Raw genomic sequence first — 18,825 nt, forward strand, 5'->3', positions numbered from 1 at the left:
TATATATACATACATACACACATTCAGAGAATACATACATAATTATATCTTTGACAGAAAAACCAGAAAACACTAAGGAGGTAGCTAAAATTACGGAAGCTAATGAAAAGCTGACCACGGCCGTTAATAAACCGCTGATTCCTACGACTCCAGTATTTCTTGTTCCTACACGTGAGTTAAGACTTTCATGCCTACTTATATTTTAATATATTTTATAAAATATTCCTTTTGGACATTCAGTGATGAAGTTACATAGGTACCAGTAAAGCTGTTTCACGATCCTTATTGTGTTTTATTATTATTATTATTATTATCTAGCTGTACCAACTGTAGGTTACTGCACCGTTTGGTCTCAGAAGTACTACAGAACTTTCGACGGAAAACATTTCATATTCGACAGTACCTGCTCCCTCATACTCGCTAAAGACTGCCAAGACTTGGGCTTGTTTTCCATCTACCTATCAACAGAGCAATGCGCGGAAAATACTTGCAAACAACGACTGACCATTGAGTTAGACACTGACAACGGCATGATGACGCTACAGTTGCGCAAAGAAGGAGAACAAGCTGTTGTAGTGGATTACAACGTCGACGAGTTCCTCACTGAATCCGGTACTGTGAATGGCGTTGAAGTGTTGTTTGTTTCTGGTTGGGTTGTCGTGTCAAGTCCAATTGGATTTAATGTTATCTGGGACGGTATGTCACGTTATACAGTTGACATAACATCCGAAGAACTGTATGGTGGTCTATGTGGCCTTTGTGGCAATAACAATGAAGATCAAGATGATGACTTCTTGTCACCAGAGGGAGCAAAACAAGTTACAGCAGAACGTTTCGGTAGGAGCTGGGAAACTGTTGATCAGAAAGGTAAGATATTAGCATTAACATTTATGAATTTGGTTACGTGTACCCCTATACCAACCCCCTGTGGTCCCTTATATCACTACTATGTTTGATAGAATCATCAACTAAAGTTTTTAATAGGTACTGTACTCTTATAAAGAACAGTGAGAGTCTTGTGCAACATTTGATAATTGTATTGTTAATGACATCACCCTGAAAAAATATTTTATATGTTGTTTTTTAAGGACCTTGCTATGATGAGAGTAGACGATGTACTGACAGTATCAGTGCAACTGCAAAAACTGAATATATGTCTGTGTGTGGAAAGTTACGAGGAGGAGTCTTTCAAAGCTGCAACGAGGTAGGCCTAAATGTCAAATTTAAGATCAGTCAACTACAACTTGGATGCTAGTCTTTACTAATAACCCAAGTCAAAATTAAAATGATTTTTATAAACTTTTATAATGTCTCAAAAGAGGTGTTTAATTTTTTCACTTATGCCTAAAGTTAACCTGAATATTCTAAATTTTCTTTCTGAAGAAGGTGGATGTAACCCCCTTTATTGACGCATGTAAGGAGTACATTTGTGACTGTCTGCTTGCAAGTGGGAGTGATGCTAATAAGGACGTCGTAATGACAGAGTGTAGCTGTAATGCTTTCTCCGCCTACTCCAGCGCCTGTGCATGGGAAGAGGAAGTGGTTGAGTGGAGAACTCCTGACAAATGCCGTAAGTACTTTTATGCAGCACATTGTGTACTTTTTGTGTATTTTCAAGACATTTTTTAAAATTATGAGTTAAAAATCGTTCATAGTTCAATCACTTTTTTACCTTATCGCAGTCAATCACATGTTTTCAATTGCAAAATGTTCGCATTGAAGATTATCAAATGTAGGAATGTAAATTTTAATTGCTTTTTAAACAGCTCTACAATGCCCAGACGGAATGGAGTACCAGATATGTGGAAGTACTTGCCCTCAAACTTGTGGGAACCAAGTCGTAGATTGTGAAAACGACTACTGTATCGAGGGCTGTCATTGTCCAGCTGGTCAAATGTTGGTAGACAACAAGTGTATTGCCCCGAGTGAATGTCCGTGTGAATTTAACGGACATCAAATACAACCAGGTCGTGTGATGAGGGACGATATTAGCGAATGGTATGATTTATACTTTAATTACCAGAAATTATTTCATTTCTAGTATATTTATAATTATATTAATTATTAAAATATACCGGTACTTTCATTGATTTATACCTTAATTACCAGAAATTATTTCATTTCTAGTATATTTATAATTATATTAACTATTAAAATATACCGGTACTTTCATTATCTAACTGGATTTCTATTTAATTTAATTTTTGTTTATTATTTATTAGTGTTTGCATAGATGGAAAGTGGGATTGTTCTGAATATGACTCTCCAGGTAAGTACTTTAAACATAAATAACAAATATGATTATATTATGACAATATTTCTTTATTGCTAATTTCAGTCACTTGGTTTGCTTTCTTATTGAGCCAAGCATCTAAATTACCCTATTTCAGGTCGATGTTGGCTGGCTGGTGCTGACCACTTCAAATCGTTCGATGGAAAACATTTTGATTTTACTGGTGACTGCGAGTACGTTCTCGTTACTGACTGCCCTAGCCTGGACAATGACTTTTCTGTGAATGTACAGAACTATGGATGTAGCCAGTTTGGCACGAGTTGTTCCCGTGCTGTTATCATCATGATCGGTACTACACGTGTTCGAGTGCGCAGCACAGAGATTTTGGTCAATGATGAGGATGTCAAGAAACTGCCAGCAGAGTACAATGGGGTTTTGATAGATAGACCAACAACTTCAGTGGCAAAGGTGACGTACATTACATTCTTTTTTATATAATGTATAGGTCTTCTGATGTCTGATTTACTGTTTTGGTTAACATTGCTTTCTGTTTGAAGTGGTGATCGTTGGTCCTCAGGTCCATAGGTCCAATAATCTAATAAAATAATCCTTATAAATTCAACCGGAATAATCTTAATTCCCAATATTGATTTTGTAGGTGACGTTGTCAAATGGTGTACAAGTGGAGGTAACTGAGGATTACCGTGTCACCATAACTGCACCTCCAAGCCTTAAACATAATCTCTGTGGTCTCTGTGGTACATTCAACGGGAATCAAGAAGATGACTTTTACACAAAATCAGGTTAGACAGTTTCTACGACTTGACAGTAGTAGTTAAATTGATTTGATGAATTTTGGGGTAGTATTCTATAAATGTTCTAGCAGATAAAGATTAAAATGTTTTTTATCTTTTTAAATCAGGTGACATCGAGACGACGGCCCAGTCTTTCGGAAGTAAATGGCAGACCTCTGCCTTCTGCGATACTCCGGCTTATCATTTCAACTTTTGCATGTTACATCAACAGCATTTTTCATTAGCAGTGGAAAAATGTACCGTTTTCAAGATGGTGAATGGACCCTTTTCAGGTTTGTGCGAGCAAAATATTTCGTTCCTCAAGTTATATATTGCATATATATATTATTACACACTTAGTATTCTCAACGGCGGCGGAACGTTTTTGAAAGTGTGTGGGGGGGGGGCATTTCATAAGGTAAAGTAGCGAGCGAAGTGAGCATCTAGGCTGGGGCCAGGGGTCACCAAGGGCCCCCGGTAGGGGCGAAGTCCCCCTGGAAGATACGGATTTTTGACGAAGTTTGGTGAATTTTATCAGTTATTTAATTTTAAAGGCATCAAGCTACTGTAATATGACTTCATAATTGTTGTAATTTCCAGTGGCGGATCCTGAAATTCGAAATAGGCCTATAGGGGGAACAGTGGAGGGGGTACTTTCCCAGACCGAGGATGTACTACCTCAGCCCCAACATGCGTGAGGCTGAGCTAAGAAAATTTGTGATTATGGCACCTCTAGATGGTCGGAAATTGCACTCCCAGATTTAAAATTTAGGCCCCACCCCCTTGAATCCGCCACTGATTTCTGAACAAAGTCATAAGTCGAGATTGCTTCCACGATCTCAAATGAATTATTAATCATGAGGGGTATCCTTGATATAGGTAGGTCTATTCCACGACGAAACATTCACTTTTCCTCCGATGGATAAAAATTACCCTTCTATAGTAGCCCGGAAATGATAGACCTACTCCAACTGTGGCGGGTCCAGGAAGTCGTATAGAGGGGACCCAGGGAGGGTCTTGTGCAAATAGAATGTCCACCCATCTCAGCCCCACGACGGTTGAGGCTGAGGTCAGAAAAACTTTTTTTTATTCGGAAGATTTTTTTTAAAATTTCAATACAGTTTTTACAACCTATAACACAATAAATACTGTGTACTGTAAATTCTGAAATTAACCTTCAGAGAACTTTATTTTTAAAAATGACGTAATTAAGCCTTTACTTATTGTTTTCGTTAAATTAAATGGAGTTTAAATATGGTTAGGTAAGCCAATCAGTTACACTTACTGTACATCTCCATGGGTAGCATAAAAAGCGTCGCTTCATAAAGAGGGAGAAAGAGGGCCTCCCCCATATGCCTATATACAGAATTCGAGAAGGCGGTCGAGTCCATTCTTTTTTCTCATGCTCAAAGTGGGTTTCAAGGAAATTTTACAGACGTCAATCAACATTTGGTTGGTCAACTCAAAAATGAAACTTGTAATTAAAATGGCAAAAAAGGAATCTAGACCTATATTCTATAATAATAACAGGTCAATTTATAAGGCGCAAATAAACAAGGTCATATAGCACCAAATAATAATAATAATAATAATAATAATAATAATAATAATAATAATAATAACAATAACAATAATAATAATAATAATAATAATAATAATAATAATAATAATCATAATCATAATCATAATCATAATCATAATCATAATCATAATCATAATCATAATCATAATCATAATCATAATCATAATCATAATAATAATCATAATCATAATAAGAAAGAATATGGAGGGCGAGGCCCCTCAGAGGAAAAAGTGGGTGGGCCAATTCCTGTCTCTTATACACATCTAGATGTGTATAAGAGACGAGTATGTTATCTACTCAAACTACTGCGTCCGACTGGAGCACGTTTTTTATGTAAACACATTTGAGGAAACTTAAAATCTAGCAATAAAAGAACATTTTGCTTTCGCCGATTGTATACAGAATGTTTGAGTGTACTGGACTCAGAGGCGTACTACCATGCTTGTATGTCCCAAGTTTGTGGCTGTAAGACATCAGAATGCAGCTGTACCATCATCGAACAATACGCTGTTGATTGTAGTGCTAAAGGCGTCGTTCTAAAATGGAGGGATAGTATTCCAGCTTGTGGTAAGCTGTCCGTGTTTTGTCAATTTGTATTTAATGGAATAAATTGTAGTAATGATTACGTGTGTTTCACTAGCATCTTGGGGGTTATTTAGATTTTTGATTTTCATTTTCCTATGATCTTTATTTTTATTTTCCCTACAGCTGTTGCCTGTGAAGGTGATCTTGTTTACCACGAATGTGCTTCAACCTGTGGGTCATCGTGTGCTTCATTGTCCAGTGGTTTCCCTTGTCATCCAGGTTGTGTACCTGGCTGTGCTTGTCCGGAGGGCAAGGTGCTTGACCAAGACGGTTCTTGTGTGACTCCATCGGAATGTCCTTGTCCATCAGACAACGGTCTAGTATCACCAGGCTTCTTGTATCAGAGTCCATGTGGACCATGGTGATTATATTTTGTTATTTAGGCCTAGGCCTACTTGTACAAATATGTTACTTTCCCAACTGGACAAAACAAACATTACCTGGTAGCAAAGGAACATGTTCAACTATTGTATTGATGTGTTAAACGATACATAATAATAAAGAAATATATAATGTTTATCAAAATATTACTTACAAATTTTGCAAAACATTATGGGGTGTAACTGCGTACTTTAGTCTGCTATCCAACAATATAAGAAATGAAAAATCTCACCACTTGAGATATTGTAAAACAGAGTATTTAAACTTATTTAACCAATATAATGAGATTTATTTTTTTTTTTTTGCATTTTAGTGAATGTACAAATGGGAGTTTCACCTGTGAGAAAGAGGTCTGTTCCGATGAATGTGGTAACCACATGGCATTCTCCACCTGTAAGCCCAGCCAATCCAAGACATGTGCAAACATGGAAAGTCATAAGGAGCAGTTGCCAGGCCAGTGCGTCCCAGGCTGTGTTTGCCTGGATGGATTTGTATTCGATGAAAACGTGATGGAATGTGTAGCACCCGATAACTGTCCGTGCCAGCATGGCGGAAATGTGTACAAGAAAGGGGAGGACATCATGATCGGTTGTAACAAATGGTAAGAACAATTGTTTGTTTGTTTGTTTGTTTGTTTAATGGTTTTCTCCAACACTTCAAATTAACATAACAATATTAAGGTGATAACAATATGATAATAGTACAAGGTTACAAAATCGGTGTAAGTACAAGTGAAAATATATTTATAGGAAGTGTGGAAGGAGGTCAAAATAAGTCAAAAACTTTAAGACTTGACCTCCTGTAAAAAAAACAAAACCAGAAGATGGTACATAAAACTTTAGAACACAGCATAAAGTGTGAAATCAAACTTAATAATGATAATGATGATAATAATAATAATAATAATAATAATAATAATAATAATAATAATAATAATAATAATAATAATAATGAGATGATTATAATAAATAGATAAGTAATGATCAAAGAGAAACTTACTCACCGTATATCTGCACCAAAGACTTTTTATAGGTAATCCTGAAACTTGAGAGAGATGGTTTGTTTTTTAAAGAGTGTGAAAGACTCCCCCAAAGCTTAGGACCGGTGTAAAGGATTGAATGGCGTCTGGTATGAAACTCACATTTTTTAGCATAAAAATTGGTAACAGAAAAACGAGTGAAGTGTGAATGAGTATCAGAGGGTTTGTTAAGTAATGAACTAATGTGTGCCGGAAGTAGATTGTTGGTTAAACGGTACATAAATAAGGCAGATTGTAGTTTATTAATGTCAAAGACGTTTAATATTTTCCAGTTAAAAAATAATTGTTTGGAATGAGATCTGAAGGGAGCCCCTGAACAAATTCGAACTGCACGTTTTAACAATACGATCAAACAAACTAGCAAATTGCAAGAAAAATAGACTAACTTTCAAATTAAGTAATATGAGCTAAAGATGCAAGAAACACGCTTCAGAAAGGCTATTAAGTAGGCCTAGTACCAACTTGACGGGTGAGATGACCCCTGCATTAAGTAGGTCTAGTACCAACTTGACAATTGAGATGACCCCTGCATTAAGTAGGTCTAGTACCAGCTTGACAGGTGAGATGACCCCTGCATTAATTAGGCCTAGTACCAGCTTGACAGGTGAGATGACCCCTGCATTAATTAGGCCTAGTACCAGCTTGACAGGTGAGATGACCCCTGCATTAAGTAGGCCTAGTACCAACTTGTGGACAGGTGAGGTGACCCCTGCATTTGGTACTAAGTTGGTTGTTGAAATTGCATCTATATCCAAACTAGTAATTTGTACAATTTGTATTTATAAAAACATAACAGAATACAGAAACTTTATTTGTCCAAAAAATGTACTGGCAAAATTACAAATCGAGTATTAGAAAATGGAGAAGTGTTCCATACCGTGCACTGCTTATTTTAATTCAAAATAATCCAAAACATTTTTTGAATTATTTTCAGCACCTGTATAGGAACATCATGGGAATGTGAAGAGAAAGAATGTCCAGGTGAGTACACAGTTTTGGAAATAATTTCACATGCATAGTTGTCTGTAAAAGTATTATAATTACTATGTTATATGCAATTCTATTTTGATATCAATCAATCATCGCTCCATCGTCTCTCAATATGTTTAATTGTTTTAACCATTTGCAATCTATCAGGAATCTGTACAGCTTGGGGTGATCCTCACTTTACATCGTTTGACGGCAAGAGGTTTGACCTGCATGGGGACTGTGACTACGAACTTGCAAGCAACCATTACAACAAACAAGATGATGGATTTGAACCTTTCCGTATAGTAATCAAGAATGTACCTTGCGGTGTTGCTGGCGTCACCTGCACAAAATCTGTCAAATTTACCATTGGTAGGCATACAGTACTATGTTAATGGCTAATGTATTACATAGACCTAGTATCCCTTCTCATTCCTTCAAAATGATATGATAATGATAATGGTAGGCCTAATGATAATCATGATGATGATGATGGTATTATGATATTAAATGGTGAACATGATGATAATTATAACGATGTGAAGGACATATAGGCCATTATGTGTGGAGGCACGGATCCAGTAGGTACACGGGGGAACGTTCCCCCCACCCCATTTGTCACTAAATTTTAAATTTTTAGTGAACATATTGAAATTAGCGCTACTCATTTATCTATTCTGAATATGTTGTTCCCTTCCTCCCGCCCCTTTGAAAAATTCCGGATCTGCCCCTGATGTGAATTCATGTCTTTAATGTTATTCTTTAATACATTTTTGATGTGTTGTACAGGTTCTGGACGAGACAAGGACAAAGTGCACCTTGTACGGGGAAAACCCATGCATGTCACCTCCCGAAATCCTGATCGTATTCGTGTTAGTGAAGTTGGCTTGTATGTCTTTGTTCACACAAATATTGGTGTTACACTTACTTGGGACAAGGGAACTTGGGTACAAGTTAAATTAGACCCTTACTATAAAGGACAGGTAACGTTTTGTTCATTATTATGACCAACATTTTTTAGCAATTTATATTTATAGTATGATTCTTCATAATATTTGTTTGCATTATATAATTGTACTTTTGTTATTCTTCCCTCAATGATAAAAAATTAAGTTTCTGTGTAGCTCCGTAAACAAAATCGGCAGAATAAGGGCTGATACGGTTATGTTTTATCGGTATAAATTATTAAATGTTTTATTATTTTCTGAAGGTGTCAGGTCTATGTGGTAACTACAATGGCAATCAAAATGATGACTTCACCAAGAGGTCAGGAATGCCTGCAATCTCAGCAACAGAATTTGGTCACAGTTGGAGGGTGAGTTCTGTTACTTTTGTCATGTACTCACTTTATGTGTACCAACTGTCTTCCATCCTTTATGTTTGGGGTTAAATAATGAGATCCTTTTATTCCAGTAATATTTAATTTACAAGATTTTAAATATGTGTCCATGTGAAAATATTATGAATATTATTAAACCAGAGCACTGTTTCTGCAGATTACGATATTGTTAAATAATTACATAATATGTAATATCTTTTTATCTTAGCTTCATAATTATTGTGTTGAGTCTGAAGTGATCCAAAGTGCATGCAGCTTGTATCCTGCTCGTGAATTATGGGCCAGGAGAAAATGTGCAATTCTGAAGTCAGACGTATTCAGACCATGCCACAGTGTCGTTTCACCTGATTTATACATACAGCAATGTGTGAATGACGCCTGCAACTGTAATGGGGGTACAGGCTGTGAGAAACTTTGTACTGCCATTTCTGCCTACGCCCATCAATGTAGCGCCATGAAAGTGTACATCAGCTGGAGGAACCAGAATCTTTGTCGTAAGTCTTAGAGATAGAATATCATACAGACTAGTAGACTAAAGTACTAGAATACAAAATTAGTCATTAAGGTGCTTGCATGATTATAAGTGCAAACATGATTTTAAGGGATCCCCTAAATTTACATAGGTCTGTTTAAACTTAATCATACCCATTTGTATATCGGAGGCAATGCTATATTTAAGTATATTTGTATATCCATCTATGGCGTTTTATTAATTTCAGTTCATAACAATTTTCTCTTTAAGCAATCCAGTGTCAAGGTTGTCAGGAGTATAAGCCATGTATTGGTGTCTGCAGCGCATGTGAAAATAAATTTCGACTGATATCTCAAGACGATGGTAGTGATCAATGTCCGGACACATGCGTTGAGGGTTGTGCTTGCCCAGAGGGCAAAGTTATGCAGAATGGAGAATGTGTGGATATGTGCGATGCTTTGCCCACTCAGTCATCATTCCAAAGAGTAACAGAGAAGACGGGTAAGATAATTTGAAACATAGATCTTTGAATTGTAGCTGCTCCCCTGGCTGCAGGTGCACTTCAGATAAGGGCTTCTAATTCCTCACTGTTTATAAAATAATTCTCAAGCCGTACAGTACGGTAACCTTTCATTTATGTATTTATTTATTTTATTATTTTCATTTGTGAATGTATTGGGTCTGCGGTGAAACCTGAAGCATAGACAAGAAAAAAGAAAGTTGGAAGTCGAATGCGTAGTAATAATGTTAAGAGAAAAAGAATTAGAAAGCACTATGAAGTTTTTTTTTTCCGTTGATGTCGTTGTATTATTGTTGCATGCAATTTCCACTTTTAAGTTTAGCTACTATTTTTACAGTATCTTTGCCCACCAAACCGCAAGTCTCAGATGGCAAATCGTCAGCAAGTGATAAATGTAAAAGCACATGTAACAAAATGTACGGTGAGGTCTTCCGTCCATGTCATACCACACAGTCACCGATCCTGTTCTATGAGATTTGTAAGCAACCAGCCTTCTTGTGTAATGAATGCATGGTTCTTGAACGATATGCACAGATTTGTTCTGTATTTGGCGTTGTTCTTGACTGGAGAGAGTCAAGCAAGTGTGGTAAGTTAACAATTAAGCTCTTTCATTCAATAATAAAACATTCCAAATAATAAGGAAAGAAAGTAAAACGCCTTATAATTAATTATTATATTATAAGTTAAGATAAGTGTATTCAAATAGATATTTTTAATAATATTTTTGATTGTTTTATAATCTTAATGTCTTTTTGTTTTGTTGTACTGAACTTCCAGAAGTAGAAGGTAAAGACAAAACGACCAATTCTGAATTACTTTTGTCAGCAGTAACGACGTTAATGACTACTCGGCTACCTACCACACAAGTGTCTTCTACAGTCCAGGCACTAGATGTCAAGATGCCAACTACTACACAATCTGAGATGCAAACAACTTTTACACATGCACCAACTACTACCAATCTGGCACCAACTACTACCAATCTGGCACCAAGTACCACCACTCGAGCACCATTAGCTACTGCACAGACACAAAATAGCTTTACTCAGACTCCAATAATATCCAAGCAGACACCATATACTACAAGTGGAACATCATTAGCAACCACACAGAATGCTACCACTCAGAAGATGCTAACTACTACCATTCATACACAACCAGCAACAACAACTACCACTCAGAGGCCATCAGGAGCCACTCCAGAGTCAACCACTCAACAAACAGGCGGGTCGATGTCAACTACAAGCCCTCAGGCAGTATCCTTTTTGGGGTCAACTCGGCCTACTACCACTGAGACACCTTCTATTACTATGTTGGCATCTACTACTACCGTTCAGGTATTGTTGTCAACCAATCCGGAGTCAACTGCTACTACGCAGGCATCATTACCAAACGCTTCGAAGTCAGCTAGTACTCAGCCTCTATCAACAACCAGTTCAGAATTACTCACTGCAACCACTCGGGAATCGTCAGCAACTCAGGAATCAGCTCCATATTTCACTAATACCACTCAGCCATTATTAGCAAATAGTGCCGGGTCAACTACTTCCTCTCAGGCATCATTAGCAACAACCCTGAGGTCGACTACCAACATCCAGCCACAATCATCGACCACATGGTTAAGTACTACCACTCAGCCACTATCAACAACTGCTTCAGAATCATCAGCTTTTGATCAGTTATTATTAGCTACCACCTTAGTGTCAACTAATACCTCTCGGGCACCATTGGTTACCACTCAACAATCATCAGCAACGACTCCGAGGTCAACTACTACTACCACTTCGTCATCATCAGCAACCACGGTAGAATCAATTACCGAGTCCTCTCAGGCATCATCAGCAGCTACTCCGTTTTCAACCTCTAACACTAAGACACCAGCAACAAATCTAGAATCAATTTCTTCCTCACAGGTAACATCAGAAACAACCGTTGAATCAACTACTTCCTCTCAGGCATCTTTAGTGACGAATCCGAGGTCAACTGCAACTACCACACCGTCGTCATCAGCAACCACCACTGTAGAATCAACTGCCTTCTCTCATGCATTATCAGCAGCCAATCCGATTTCAAACACTAACCCATCAGCAACCACTCTAGAGTCTCAGGCAACATCAGCAACAAATGCAGGGCCAAGTACTGCCTCTCAAGAGGTATCATCAGCAACCACTCCGATCTCAACCAACAATAATCGGTCACCATCCTCGACAACGTCGTGGCCAAGTACTACCATTCAGCCACTATCAACAACCACTTCACAATCACCAAACTCCGATCAGTTGTCTTTAGGAACCACCTTTGCGTCAACTACTACTGTTCAGGCTTTATTGACAACTAATCAAGATTCGTCAGCAACTACTCTTGGGTCAACTCCTACTACCAGTCAGTCATCATCAGCTCTAAGGTCAACTCCTAACTCTAACACGCCATCACCAACTTCATGGTCAACTACTAACATTCAGGCATCATCAGAAACAACTTTAGATTCAACTACTTCATCCCAGGCATACACAAGACCCAATTCGTGGTCAACTACTTTCACTCAGGCACCACCAGGAACCACTGACCAGTCAACAACTTCCTATAAGGCATCATTGGAAACTACCCCAAGATCAACCACCGACACTATAAGCACTATCACACAACCACCATCAACAATCACTTCAGAGTCACCACCTGCAGATATTGTGACAACCATGTCGGCGTTAACTACCACCGCTCAAGGGCTATCGGTGTCCACCACAAATCTGGAATCAACTGGTACCACTCAGTCCTCATCCGCAACCATTGTAGAATCAACTATATCATCTCATGCATCATCAGCAACAACCCCAAAGTCAACCATTAACACCCAGACACCCGTGTCGACCACTTCTTGGTCTAGCACTAACACACAGCCTGCATCATCAACCTCATCAGAGTCACCAACTAGTGGTCGGGTGTCATTAATAACCACACCGGCGTCAACCACTCAGTCATTATCAGCAATCACTCTAGAATCAACTAATTCACATACATCATCAGAAACTATTCTAATGTCAACCACTGGCACTAGTGCACCGTTATCAACCACTCTGTGGTCAACTACTTCTCGGGTACCATCGGTAACTACTATCTGGTCAACCACCAGCAGACAGGCACCATCTGAAACCACACCAAGGTCAACTAATATCACACAGGCTTCGTCAGCAACAATGGCAGAGTCAACTATTTCCTTACAGGCCATATCAGAAACAACATCAGAGTCACTTACTACCGCTAAGGCTACTACATCCTGTCCAGACTATTGTTCCGACGTCTATAACACTGTCTTTGAACCATGCCATCAATTTATCAATCCTGAGCTGTACTATTTCATGTGCCGAGCCGAACATTCCATGTGTTCCGACTGCTTAATTCTAGAAGCTTATGCTAGTAGATGCACTCAATTTGGACTAAATATTCCATGGAGATATGGCAATTGCGGTAAGTCATGCATTCATCATTTGACAGCAACTAAACCAATTTTCTAAACAATCCTATTGTAACCTATCTCACTTTGAGCAGTCAGTTGCTAGACAAATACATGTTCACTGAAATCTGAAATCAAAATTGTTTTTTTATTTTTGCCCTTTAAATATAGATGTGTCTGCAGATATTTTTTATTTATCTCACTCGTAATATGTATTAATCACGAATGAACAGTAACGTTAAAGTAAATCAACCTGTCAGAAATATAGGTCTAAATAGTATGAAAATAATCATAAATAGCTTGAGACACTTTTTATTCATTCAAAACTTTACTCTGTTCTGTTTCTATATATTTAGAATTGACTACTCCAGCACCCACACATAGTGTGCCAATAGTGGAGACATCACCAACGTCAGAGTGCCCAAATCTATGTAGTGAGTTGTACTCTGACCGATTTAAGCCATGCCATGCTATCATGAATCCAGACTTCTTTTACGCTAGTTGCCAAGCTGCTCATGCATCCTGCTCTGAGTGCAGTGTTCTAAGCACTTACGCTCAAATATGTCAAAACCTTGGTCACTGTATTAAATTGACTTCTGATGGATTATGTGGTAAGTAATATTGGAAGTATATTATATTGTCCCTTATGCCCAATCCCTTATTTGAATACTAATTAAACCTATGCAATACAAGGTTCATGTGTTAGTTATTTAATTTTTTTCCTCCCCAGACCACCAGACACAAAATATTCAATCAACCTTTTACTGAATTTCAGACAGAACTCCATTATGACAAAACATAAAAAATGTAAAAACATGTAGAGAAGATAAATTTAAAAGGCGCAACCGCACAAACAAAATGCTGTGATACCTCCATCAAAGCTACACTATATTAAATTAAAAACGTAACATTTCAACAAAATCGTGTTTCATTTTGTAGTAGGCTTATATGCAAATGGGCAGCTCTTCTCAAATTACATTCATATTCATTTCCCCCTAGCCGTTGATTGTCCGTCTGGTCAGGAATATAGAGAATGTATTTGCCACGATCAAGAGCACTGTGGAGGCCAAGTTTCCTGTCATGCTGCAATGATGGTGTCAGAATGTACATGTCCTCAAGGATTTGAACTGGTCTCAGGAGAATGCCAGCCATGTGGTATGTTCATGCAACTAGTTTATTATTTTTGTCACCATTTAAACTTGGCATTCTCTTGGCATTTAATCTATATTTTCAAGTGACACAACTCCTAAAGCATCTGTTCTAACCTTGCGGAGACAGGATTCTGAAACCTTTGTAAATGAAAACCCGTAAATGTATAAGATGCTAATCAATTAATTGTTAACAGTTACTCCTAAGAGGTTCGTTGCAGCAATTAGCCTTCATAAAATATTCAAAATAGTAATATGTTAGTCTTATATGCCATTTATGCCCACTAGGCATTTAACGCTTCAAATTATTGCCTTGTCATTGGATCAAAACTCACTAGGAACGCATACTCAACTCACTAGGAACACATACTCAACTCACTAGGAATGCATACTCAACTCACTAGGAATGCATACTCAACTTACTAGGAAGAATAGCATAACATTGCAGTTAGTAGAACCTACCAGATACCCACTTGTAATTCTGAGTGGATGGAGAAGTCCGTTGGCCGTAGGCCTAATCTTCAATTCAAATAAATTTTGAAATGAATTTGCAATTATGCTACAGTTAGACACTGCAATGCATCTAATGATTATTGAATAAATATGTTGACACTGGGTTAATGATAATAAATATATTTGCTTCTTTTTACAGCCACCATCACACCAACACTGACACCAATTACTACTACTACTACTGCCACCACCACTGAGTTTGTTTGTCCAACAAGTATCATATCTCAGTGTGAGCATGTGATGACTGATGTGTTTAAGCCTTGTCATGGCTTTGTTGATCCAGAAGAGTTTGTGCAAGAGTGCAAAGCCGCTTGCAGTAACTCGTGCGATTTACTGGAGAGCTATGCCAATACGTGCCAGATTCTACATGGAATATGCTTGGCATGGAGAAGTGAAAGTATATGTCGTAAGTATAGTCTCTTGTATTAAAATGTTTTGAACTCAGCCTCTCGCTAAACGAATAGACGTCAAAAGTATTTTGCAAATTTGGTCCGCACACATTTTACGTCGTCATTCTACTGACAAGATTTGAAACAATCCTTGTAACTGTAAGCAATAACAAAATAACAACATTGCAAGTTCATAACGTTGATGTGTTTGTATATCCAGCTGTATCTTGTGGGTCTGTGTTTTCCTATGGTGGTCCTGTGGATTTGGTTTACAAGCAGTGTGTGTGCCCAAAGCAGTCATGTGTAGAAGATAACGGATCTTGTTTCAATAGTCAACTGGTCTCTGAATGCATGTGCCCCGATGGAATGCAGGCGTCTGGCAATGTGAAAGAGGATGGCAGTTGCATTGCATGTTGTAAGTTAACTAATATACATTTTAGTTCTTAGTATTTCATTGAATACGCATAAGCATTCGAGTGGTTAATAAAGGTGCTATATATCCGAACTCTTTCACAATTAAATGATATTGATCCAACCTTCAGGTACTAGGTAAAGCGCTATACTAAACTTTATCACCATCAAATATGGTACTGATCTAACCTTCAGATACTAGATACTGTCTCTGGTAAGCCTCCCTGGCATGCAAAACCTCTAATTCAAGACCACCTTTGAGATGTGGTGATCTTGGGTCTCTGTCTCTAATAAGAGGTTAAAATCAGGTTAAAAGATTGAATATTGTTATTTGGTTCTTTGAAAAAGTGATCTCATATCAGAGGGTCTTGGATTTATAATTGGCTATTGAATGGGAGGGTGCACAGTATTTTGTTATGATGGTTTATTGCTGATGCGCAAACCCCTGGACACCATTCAAGATTGACTAAGTTAATGAAATATTAATTTTTTCCCCTTCTTTTTATAGCTGCATCAGGAACATGTGGTATTGTTACCAAAGTTTCCACAGTTAAATTTGACTTGGATGGATTAACTTGTACTGCGGAGGTGATGTCATCCCAGTGTAGCGGTAGATGTGCGTCTGGCACGGGCACGGTTGCCAATATCTTTGACAGTTTGCTGCAGATAACGATGATCCGTGAGACGTGCAATGTCGAGGAAGTTGCGAAAGTCGAACAGACCCTCAGATGCTTCGATGGAAGGGAGAAAACTATACTAATTGAAAATGCAGTTACATGTGCATGTGGTAACGCTTGCCAATAGAAATAAAGATTAATTAATGTATCTAATGCCAAATTAGATAACTTGTCAGTTGCGATAAAATTGTAAAAATGAATTCCCTTGTGTGTTGATAGAGATATAGACAATGGATACTGTATTATAAATGACATTGTTTGATGCGATGGGTAAGGGAAATAATTTATAACATGTTTTATATGTATAGCTGAATTAAATCAATAATCTCCATGTTTTATTTCGAAGAGTTGAAGAGTATATTATTTTTTTTTTAAACTTAATATGTAACTGTGTTTTAAGCAAATCAATATGATTATATTTTTATACATTTGATATCAATTTTAAATTATGTAAATATTGTGTAATTATCTTGTTATCTAATTCATTAGTTATATATTTTTTTGATGGTTTGGAATTGATACTGTAAGAGTACATTTTGGTTGTATAGAAAGAAATGTAGTTAGGTTATAATTGATATTGATTGATTGATGTATTGGGTAGAGGAAACTAATTACTGTAATACGTAACATTTATTGTCGTTTTAAATTAGTTAATCCGCATGTTGTAATTGTATTTTGAATTTATATTTTTCAAACTTACATATCATTGCATTTTAATAATTCAAGATGTTTATTTTTATACGTTTGATGTCGAATTTTGATTATGTAGAAATTGTAAAATTATTGTAATAATGTTTGCTAATAGTTAGAAAATTGATCATGTTTGTTCTAAAAATTTATCTTGTTTTAGTGCTGGGTTTTATTAGAAATAATGTTCTGTCTCATTCTCAGAGAATTGAGACAATAGTATTAATAGTGTGTATTACTTGATGTATGTGATGTGATTTAACTCAGTAGATTTTCTTTATATCATAAATAAATTTTTGAGGAATATTGATTCTTCTCCATTGTATTTTTTTAATGTTTCAACAGAAATTACTTAGTAGGCCTACTGACGTTTTTAAACATTTAAACGTGTAGAAACAATTAACTATTATCTTAATGTAATTCTTTAAAAAATCTCTAGTGCCAGCTGAAGCTGTCGTTGAAAGTTTAAATCTGATTGTGGCAATTTATATCACACTCTGTATGGTATACATGCCGACACAACACCAGTATCGACGCACAGTGAAACAACCGGACTAAAGTGCTGAATCTGATATGCTTGATATTCGTCTGTTTATTGATGCAGGTAAATGTAAGGATGGTTGGAGTGTGGTTAGGGTTTTCGTAAAATAATTATGCTATCATCATCATCATCAGCTATGATTATGTGCATCATCATCATAGAGTGTGTGCAGTGGCGGCGTTACAAGGAGGCACGGGGAAAACTGTCTTCCACACTTTTTATATTTCATATACTGTAGGCCTATACTACATTAAATAGAAATAAGTTATATAAATTCTATTTGGATTTAATAAGGTTTACAATAAGAAATCAAATAACCTTTAATGAGAATAAATGATAGGAAATCTTATTTGATTCAATGGCAATAACTGAATTCCTGTTACAGTAGTTTCAATTAGGTTTTCGATAAAAATTTAAATGGTAGGCCTATTTTATAAGAATAAAACGAACATAAATCGTATTCAGATTTAATAAAATTTCTTATACAAAATTATATGTACAATATGGAAAATTATTTCTTATTGGATTCTCTAAGGTTTCCAATAAGAAATCAAATAGGATATAATTATAATAAAATAAGAAATCCTCTTAATATTTTTAATTAAAAATAAAATGGAAGAATATAATATTATACCTGTAAAATAAGAAATTGAGTAATCTTATAAATATAGGCCTATATTAAATGTAACGGGAAAAAGTAAGAATCAATAAAAGTGATTCACAAAAGATTCCCACAGGATTGAAAGGGTTTTCCTGGGGTATTACCTTTTTTTTAAAACTAATTTTAATATTCTCATAAGAATAATAATTATTATAAGATACTTAAAAGTGTCATAACAATTACCACATGCAAGTGGACTATGTAATCATTCAAGCAGAAATATTTGTTGTTACTGTACACATGCAGGAAGAATTCTTCCATGCTGTACTTAAGAGTATTATGTAACTTCTACTGAATGTCCAGAGAGACTTAAGATAAGATTCCATACTTCTGATTGGCTGTTTCCTTTGTAGCCAGTAGATCAGAGCAGGAAGCTTTGTTTCAAAATCAAAAGCATGTTTACAGTGGCTGATTTGTCAGGGCCGGTCAGGAA

At 36.7% G+C, this 18,825-nt stretch overlaps 1 protein-coding gene across 1 annotated transcript; it reads left to right on the plus strand.

Annotated features, from left to right (window-relative positions):
* Positions 1-50: 50 nt before the first annotated feature.
* On the plus strand, positions 51-17,500 carry LOC117100458 (mucin-5AC-like; the record flags this gene model as incomplete). The annotated part of the gene is made up of 25 exons (XM_033240160.1): positions 51-171; positions 319-867; positions 1,089-1,204; positions 1,384-1,570; positions 1,767-1,998; positions 2,223-2,269; positions 2,391-2,701; positions 2,892-3,036; positions 3,156-3,320; positions 5,012-5,176; positions 5,318-5,555; positions 5,889-6,176; positions 7,549-7,595; positions 7,752-7,955; positions 8,373-8,566; positions 8,794-8,898; positions 9,131-9,416; positions 9,665-9,895; positions 10,252-10,500; positions 10,692-13,379; positions 13,722-13,976; positions 14,365-14,520; positions 15,166-15,432; positions 15,636-15,830; positions 16,335-17,500. Coding segments are annotated over 25 exons (7,737 nt in total), but the record flags the coding sequence as incomplete, so codon positions are not given.
* Positions 17,501-18,825: the final 1,325 nt, after the last annotated feature.

Source organism: Anneissia japonica, unplaced genomic scaffold (genome assembly GCF_011630105.1).
Source record: "Anneissia japonica isolate Jap-2015-1 unplaced genomic scaffold, ASM1163010v1 scaffold685_len2926416_cov193, whole genome shotgun sequence".
Lineage (NCBI taxonomy): Eukaryota > Metazoa > Echinodermata > Crinoidea > Comatulida > Comatulidae > Anneissia > Anneissia japonica.